We start from the raw sequence: 8,725 nt of genomic DNA on the forward strand, positions 1-8,725 counted from the left end.
GTAAATTAATCAATGAGGAAGAATTTTTAAAGCGCACAAATGAAATGAACAAGCTATATATTAGTAGGGCAAGTATAGCAGAAGTATAAAATAGGGACTTATGGTGGTTGGTGCTTGTTTTGGTACAATTCAAAAGAAAATGTTTCTTCAGAAGACTATTAGTTTTATTCAAGCAGTTTGTGCATCTTTAGTATTGTTATCGATAGTGTTCAGGTATTTCCTAAACTGTATAATTTTCGAATAGATCTCTATTGCAAAGTGTAAGAGGAGTTAGCAAACGCGGAACGTATTAAACGCTTACAGGAAAACGGGATAAATCCTGGCAAAGACCTATCAGACTTGTACCAGTGGTAAACATGGCGTCCTTAGTTGCGGACTACTCTGACAGTGACGATGAAGATTATCAAAACGAAGAAGTTGCAACGACTACAGTCAGGTAAAATTCTTTCATTAAGCATAAATAACTTAATTTAGCCCTAATAAGCTTTTCTCCAGCCTTGTTTGTATTGAAAATGCCTTTAACATTCGACTTCAACAGCACGCCCTCACCACAGGCACGCCGCACGCTGTTGACTGTGCCTGATGACTTGATGGCGATGGGACACTTGTTTGTAGGCCTACTGTAAACGCTGTTAGAAAGCACACAAAGAAATGAACACTGACCGGCTTATTCACGCCCATTGATGCACACATCTAGATCTACACCGCTCAAGTTTTAAATTGTATTATATTTTGAAAATTTATTTCCATAAACCGCTTAGCATTGCTGTTAAACCCTCACTGAAGTGATAGACAAAGACCCACTCCCCATGATGCATGATGATGGCTGGCTATGCCATAGTATCATGCTATACTATCAATTTGAGTGATTGAGTATCATCATAATCATATAAGAGGCCCAGCTTGTGACATGGTTTTAGCCTAGGACCTAGGGAAATTAGTTTGAACTAAAATTAGAGACACAATGTCTTGGTAAGATTGAACTTTGGTGGACCCAACGCCAACACTAAATACTAAATGAAGCCGGAACTAGTTTTGAGCCTCGCTGGTCAATGGTCCGCTCTTATCTTGTTATTGTTTTGCATTTATGTGTGTGTTTTTTGTATTTAGGCCTATTGTTGTTGCCAGGGGGGCAAGCCCCCGTGAAAACCCTCACTAACAGGGGGGCAAGCCCCCGTGAAACCCCTCACTAACAGGGGGTGCCCCCCTGAAAGTTCCCACTGTTGTTATCTATGGCTAGTGCTCATTAATACACACATGCTGTTAACATGTTGGGTCCACCAAAGTTCTATCCAGCCATGTCTTGATAGATATATTATATAGATCTAGCTATCATTTCATCTTGTAATGCTATACCTTAAGACTAAGACTAAGAGGAACTATTTGTCACATGCGACTAAACGTAGAACAACGCTAACTATTTCTAGCTAAGGTGGCCATCTTGTTTGACGTCAGATCGGGATACCCTTCCGATCACTTGACTACCTCTAAATATAGCCACCCGCATGGCACCCAAGATGGAAGAGTCTATCAAGCTTAATCTACCTTTCGCTGTTGGAAGTTCTGACGGTCGAATGGACAGTGTGTCTGCGTTACAAGTCACACAATTATTATTTTATGAGCTCGGGAACGAATCCCGGTTGCGGAAGTTTTTAAAATTTTTTATTCTCTTCCTATCCTCTCGACTGAACAACAGTTTTTCCTATATTAAATTATAATTTGTTGCTTTTTGTAGTTTTTTATGTTATGAACTGTTATGTAGTGGTGAAGCATTCAGGAGGGGGGGGGGTAATCCTCACTTACCAAAAAAAACAACAACCAGATGCTGGTGGCATGGTTCTTCCTGTCCTGTTTTACATCTTGTTTAAACCCAAGTCAACTGGCTTACGTTGATTGGTGTAGATCTTGTACTTCATAATCATGTTTTCATGTTTTCCTTCATATTTTAGAGCTGTGGTAAATTTATTCTGCCTAGTAAAATGATGCAAATTGTGACATTTGTCTAAATGGGTTTTTTTATCGTTTCCTTTTTTTCAGTGTCAAGGAGGAGCCTAAGGATCCGGTCAAGGAAGAGCCCCGGGACGCCACAGAGAAGACTGGAAAGCCCACCAACTTTTTTGCCACAGCGGAGAATGAGAGCAATAGTGAAGATGAGTCGAATGAGGGGACGGCAACGTCAGAAAGCAATACGGTCGTCAAACAGGAGCAGAAATTACCCAATCCTCTTACGGCGGAGCTACAAAAACTGCCCAGTCTGAACGAGGCTGCCACTTCCAGAATCGGGACCTCGGTTTTTGTCAATCCATTCGAGGAGGCGGAGCAGGCGAAGAACCAGATCCTGGAGAAGCACGTCCGTCTCACGGAAGCAGCGCCCAAGAAGCCAGCCCATCAGCCAGTCTGCTGGAAGTTTAAGAAGGGGAAATGCTTTCTCGGCAAAAACTGTCGCTTCTTCCACGACAGGGACAATATCGCTCTCGAGGAGAACAACGCAGCAAACGCCGAGCCTCCCTCACCAAACTCCAACACGGTGGAAAACCCCAACAGGCCGTCGTACCACTCTTCTGCTTTCAGAAATGCCGGCAGGCACCAGTTTCAGCCTGAGCCCGTCGACGACGATAATTACATGGCTTCCATGAAACGCAAACGACGTTACGGGGTTAACGATCACCTCGTGCCGCCCAAGAAGGCCTTCGAATCGTTACAACGCCAGAGAATTAAGGAGCGACCATGGACAATGGGTGGGAAAGCACCGTAAGTTTAGAATTGATTTTAGCTATACGGTTTTCCGACCATGATGTTCTACGTAGATGTGTACAACTTGCAAAGAGCATTCTGGATAAGACTAAGATTAACTGTTTTTCGTGGAAAATTTTCTGACAAATGGTGCTCATGTTCTACGTGCAACTTGCGATTTAAAGCACCCATGGACAAGGATTCGTTGTCATCATGGACGATTCTCAGACTTGACTGTGGTGCTGAGGTTCTACAGATCATGCACAACTTGCAATTTTTTACTCTATGAGTAAGTTTATTATATTTCTGATTTCGGATCTCTGTTACCGGTGGCCCAGAGAACAATGGTCGCAGTTTGGTGTGACTGTTTTTAACTTTTATTTAGACTGTTTTTGATCAGGTTCTGAAACTGACTTTGATATATTTTTAAAACCGGATTCAACTTACATGGAAAGAAACCAGTTTAAAAACATTGGATCGTCTGTTGTTAGCTTTTATTCCATTCAAATGACCCACCTCTTGATAGATGTGAAGAAAAAGGCGCTGTAGGACGGAGAATTGTTTAGGTGTTACAGCTAAGACGGCTTTGACTGCAGTGTCTTGATGGAACGTTTTAATGCAACAAAATGTGCGTGAACTAATGTGTGTACTTCCTGCATGTGTTTACACATCATGTCAGGGTTTTAAAAGGATGAGATCACTTTGTTTTAAAACTGATGTTAGCCTTGCACACTCACACACACACACACACACACACACTCTCTCTCTCTCTCTCTCTCTCTCTCTCTCTCTCTCTCTCTCTCTCTCTCGAGTATACCCACACATAGGCCCACAATTACATGCTTTTAATATAAAACAATTATTTATTGTTAAAATTTTTAATGATAAAATAATTTTTATAATACTGTCCACATAATCTGATAATTTCTGATAGTAATTCAATTTAATATTCTGATTGAAAATTTTTTACACTCTTTACAGAGATAGAAATAAAAGATAATTTAGAGTCCAGTTTTGAGGTTAAAAGTTCTAGACATTGAAAGTTGCAGAGTTGATCAAAAGGTTTGGTAAATGGTGGAGGGGAAGGCATTCATAATAAAGGGAAATAATTTGGTCTGTGTGCAGGACATCTCTCTCTCTCTTTCTCTTACCTGGTGTCAAAAGCAATCACGGCCAGCAGTGTTGGCAGCGGAATCTATGTGTTCAGATTTTTAACCTCTTCCAAAAGCTCTGTGATGTGTGCTTACGAAGTAGTATATGCCACTAGCAATGGCATACACCATACCATGTGGGTGCAAAATGAAAATGTGTGGTATATATCTTAGTTGTTTTTTTTTAAACAAGAATGTTTTGACTGGTCCAGTGTCATTATGTTGTCATCTTTGATATCTAGAGAATATTTCTTTTGTGATTGATGTTCACATGCATCATGTGACATGTTTGTTCTGAATCCAATGTAAGAGAAGTGAAGAATTTTTTGTTTGCATGATGTGTGTGACATTAGTCCTCCAGGTTTTGTTTCTTTTTTTCCCTTGTTTAGTTTGTATGCTGAAGTTGTTTTTTTCATTTTAATTTCCATGTCATTCACCATCTATATCCAGTTTTTTTGTTTTTTGTTTAATATAAGGTTTTTTATGATCACGTTATCCATCTTATAAATCTTAACCATTTACTGGAGGTCAATTTAACCAAGATAGCATGATGTTATCATATCACTGCCAGTGTGTGCATTTCTCTTCAGTTGAGACACTAGCATGGAATGTTGGATGCACTAATGAGTCAAGACAGTGTGTCTCTGGTACATGTTGTAATAGACACAATTTTCAAGTTCCCACACCTACCGACAGTGCGGTTTCTCTGTCATTGTCATTTTATATGAGTTTTCAAGCACTTATAAATGATCTAATTTGTGTCATGAGGGGCATATATAAACACCTACATTTGAAACATATTTTTTAGAAACACTGGTATATATCTCCTTCTTATTATATGAAAAGCTATCAGTGTATTTTGTTATAAGAGTGTACGCTGATGATGTAAGAACAACTCTGTCCTTGAGTTTTGTGATGGGCGCCATGTTGAACGTTAATACATTTATTGGTCAAGGCAAAGTGAGGCTCAAAAAGAGCATGACAGGTCTTGCTTCGAATCTCTGGTTTGGGTTTCTCGTTTTGTCTGCCCGATGTATCCCGTTTCTGGTCTAGGTATACAGTGGAGGCTTTGAAGTTTTATTAGGTTTGATAGAGACATTCTGTTATAAGAGCGGAAGTGGACATTTTAATCTCTACTCTTGTCTTTTAATTCGAAGCAATTTTTTATCATATAAATAAGAAAGTAAATAGAGTTAAAGAACAGTGATGTCCATCTTTTTAATTGATGTAATATTCATGTACATCTTGATCTTGCAATACTGTAGGTTTTCGTCCATCTGAAGTGTTCAGAGTATTGACTGATAATTTCAGGACTCTGTCCTTGAGTTTTGCGATGGACCCCACCGTGTGAGGTGTCTGGTATTTTTGGTTGGGACAAAATGAGGCTCAAATAAAGAGCATGACAGGTCTTCCTTCGAATCTCTGGTTTGGGTTTTTCGTTTTGTCTGCCCGATGTATCTCGTTTCTGGTCTAGGTATACAGTTGAAGTATGCTTTGAAGTTTTATTTTAGGTTTGATAGAGACAATCTGTAACAATCTGCAAACAAGAGAGAAGTCGACATTTTTATCTGCTCTTGTCTTTTAATTCGAAGCAAGTTTTTTATCGTATGAAAGTAAAATAGTTAAAGAATAGTGATGTCCCTCTTTTTAATTGATGTAATATTTATACATCTTGATCTTGCAATACTGTAGGTTTTCATCCTTCTGAAGTGTTTTTAAGCTCACACACTTCATTTACATTTTATTTTTGTGCTTGTGGGAATTGTAATGTAAGATTTTTCATGGATTTTTTGCTTTGGCTTAGTCTTTTGCTAGGAATAATAGTACAGTAACTGAACTGCACGCTTTATGATTGTATTTCCACCTGAGAGAATAGTCATAGCATTGCTGTGTGTCTTTCCCTTAGAGTCAAGACAGTGTTTGTGGGTCTCTGGTATAGGATTAGGCTCACAATAAGTTTCCACATCTTCACACAGTGTAATTTCTCTAGGTTCTGTCATTGTCATAGACTTATTATGACTTAAAAATACATTTTCAAGCATGGGTATCATCTCTTTTTTAAATGTGAACAATCTACAAAATACATTTTGTAAAAGAGTATTGACTGATAATTTCAGGACTCTGTCCTTGAGTTTTGCGATGGACCCCACCGTGTGAGACGTCTGGTATATTTGGTTGGGACAAAATGAAGGCTCAAATAAAGAGTATGACAGGTCTTACTTCGAATCTCTGGTTTGGGATTTTTCGTTTTGTCAGCCTGATGTATCTCGTTTCTGGTCTAGATATACAGTGGGGGCTCTGACATTTTGGGTTATTTTCCCTTTCTTTTAAATTTTGCATTCATTTCTTCATGTCTAATAGAGACAGGGCTGAAAATGGGAGGAAATTTGACATTTTTTCCAACACTTTAGTCTTTTAACTTGGACCAAGATTTTATTGTATGAAAGCAGACAGCTGAATTGAAGAACAATTGTATCCTCTACTTTTTAACAGGTGTTATATATATTAATTTCTGCGTACATTCTTGAATCTTGCCATGTGTGATGAATGTTCATCCCCCTCATCTCAGAATTTGAAGGAATTTTGTTTTAAAGCTAGCACACTCCTTTCAAATGTTAAAGTTATTATAACAGCTCTTACAAAAACACTTTTACTTTTGTGCTTCTTTGGACTACTATGAATTTTTAATGGATTTTTAATTACTGTTTTGTCCTTCTCTAGTGGTGATAGATAGTGATGTTTTATACATTTGTCAATGAATGTCCATCAGAGAGAAATAGTAAAGCGTTGCTGTGTATTTTTCCCTTAGAGTGAAGATAGTGTGTGTAGGTGAGGTGAAGGAGTAGGCTCACAACTACACACTATGTGTGTCAGGTGAAGGAGTAGGCTCACAACTACACAGTGTGTGTGTCAGGTGAAGGAGTAGGCTAACAGCTCACAATGTTTCCACAACTACACACTATGTGTGGTTTCTGTGTTGTTGTCGTAGACATCATTTTTGAAGCATTAGTATAAATTGTGTCCATAGGGGTATTATAATAACACATTTTTAAAAAATGTTTTGAGAAGCACTGGTATCTCTTTTTATCATTAAATAAAAGCTACAAAGTACAAAAGTATGTTCGCTGAGTATGTCAGAACTGTTGTCCCGATGGAGTTTTGCGATATAGACCCCACATGAGGCGTGTTCGTACATTCAGTCAGGACAAAATGAAGGCTCAAATAAAGAGCATGACAGGTCTTCCTTCGAATCTCTGGTTTGGGTTTTTCGTTTTGTCTGTCCGATGTATCTCGTTTCTGGTCTAGCTAGGTAAACAGATGGGGCTTTGAGGTTAAATAGATCAAGCTAGATTTAAGAACAATGAGGTCCTATTTTTTAATTTGGTGTAATATTTGTATACACATCTTTGAGTGTTGCAGTGCTGTAGATTTTTATCCATCTCAGAATTGGAAAAATTTTTAATTTCACATTGACACACTTCTTTTAAATTATTTTTGAGTATTTCGACTCTTGCTAATGAAATACATTTTTAATTTTGGGCATTTGGGCATCATGTTGGTATTACAAAATTTTTACTACTATGACATTTTCGAGGGATCATGGTGATGCTTTAAGAATTTTCACTTAAATAAAGAAATAATTCATGTTCATATTGTGATATTATTGTGACATGATGTGTTTATATGCCATTTGTTGTATCATTAAGTAAGTTATTTTTAAAACATTATTTGCATGGTCTCTGCATGTTCGCGAGTAAATGACTGAATGTTACGGCAGGCAATAAACTTGATGCATTTAATTTTAAACTTATTTCCTTGTGTTGTTGCTTTTGTTGAAGTTCTTCCTACTAACATGTCATTTAGAATAACTTTAATTTTACCCTGCCAAATTCAACCTCCCCACACACACACAGACTTGGCGTTACGGTGTGACTTCCTAAAGGAGGCGAGGTGTGTGCTGTGGTGAATGCTTCGATTTCTCTGTGCTGTGCGTGTGTGTGTGTGTCAAGAAATATGTCGTGTGTTCGACACAGGTGTGTACTTTTGTTGCTCTCCTCGGAGTATAACTTTATATCATCGTGTGTTGGTGTGTAGGTGTGTAGATCTGGATTAGTAGATCTAGTAAGCTTAGTATCCTGTGTGCTGAGAAAAAAGGTCGAACATTTCTGTTGGACGGATTGTCAGGCAAAAACTTCGGGGTTTATTATTTTTTAAAATTTTAGCCTATATTTAAAATTTAGATCTAGATCTAGAGTCTAGATCTAGATCTAGAATCTAGATCTAGATATCTAGATTAGATTTTAAAAAAAATATAGATTTTAAAAAACTTGTTTCGGAAAGGATCGATGGATTTTACGTGAAGGATCGTTGAGAGGCAAGTCGTTCAATTTCAATCTTGTTGATAGATCTAGAGCTAGATCTAGATCTGTGAAAATTTGACTTTGATTTAGATTCTAGTATCAATCAAATCAACGGCACAGCGTGTGTGTGTGTACTTTTTGGGGGGCGGTCGTCTGACACACTTGTAAGCTTGACGCATGTTTTTGTTCTCAGTTTCCTCTTTATCTGCGTGTTACTTCTTGAACTACGATGTATAGATCTAGAGATCTAGATTCTAATCTAGATCTAGATTCTAGATGTACTTGATCTAGATGATCTAGATCTAGATCTATGCAGAAACCGCCAAAACTGTCAAAGACGGTCATTCATATTTGGGGAATGCGGAGAAATGTGGTCGTCTTAAACAGGGTGACTTCATGATTTCTTACACAATGTCGTTGTCAAGTTGGGTTTTTTAAAAATAATATACGTGTCGTAGATCTAGAGAGGTGGGGGGTGGG

General features: G+C 38.1%; 1 protein-coding gene across 2 annotated transcripts; it reads left to right on the top strand.

Annotated features, from left to right (window-relative positions):
• Window positions 1-325: 325 nt before the first annotated feature.
• Window positions 326-7,695, top strand: LOC101862453. 2 transcript variants are annotated; one of them, XR_001185299.2, is made up of 3 exons: window positions 326-436; window positions 2,038-5,358; window positions 6,167-7,695. XR_001185299.2 is itself a non-coding variant. In XM_005109047.2 (2 exons), the coding sequence occupies exons 1-2, from the start codon at window positions 357-359 to the stop codon at window positions 2,753-2,755; spliced, it is 798 nt and encodes a 265-aa protein (XP_005109104.1). In that variant the 5' UTR covers window positions 326-356; the 3' UTR covers window positions 2,756-7,695. The 2 variants fall into 2 exon arrangements, 1 of the variants encoding a protein (XP_005109104.1); XM_005109047.2 differs by having other exon boundaries at window positions 2,038-7,695.
• Window positions 7,696-8,725: the final 1,030 nt, after the last annotated feature.

This window comes from Aplysia californica, unplaced genomic scaffold, assembly GCF_000002075.1.
Source record: "Aplysia californica isolate F4 #8 unplaced genomic scaffold, AplCal3.0 scaffold00745, whole genome shotgun sequence".
NCBI lineage: Eukaryota > Metazoa > Mollusca > Gastropoda > Aplysiida > Aplysiidae > Aplysia > Aplysia californica.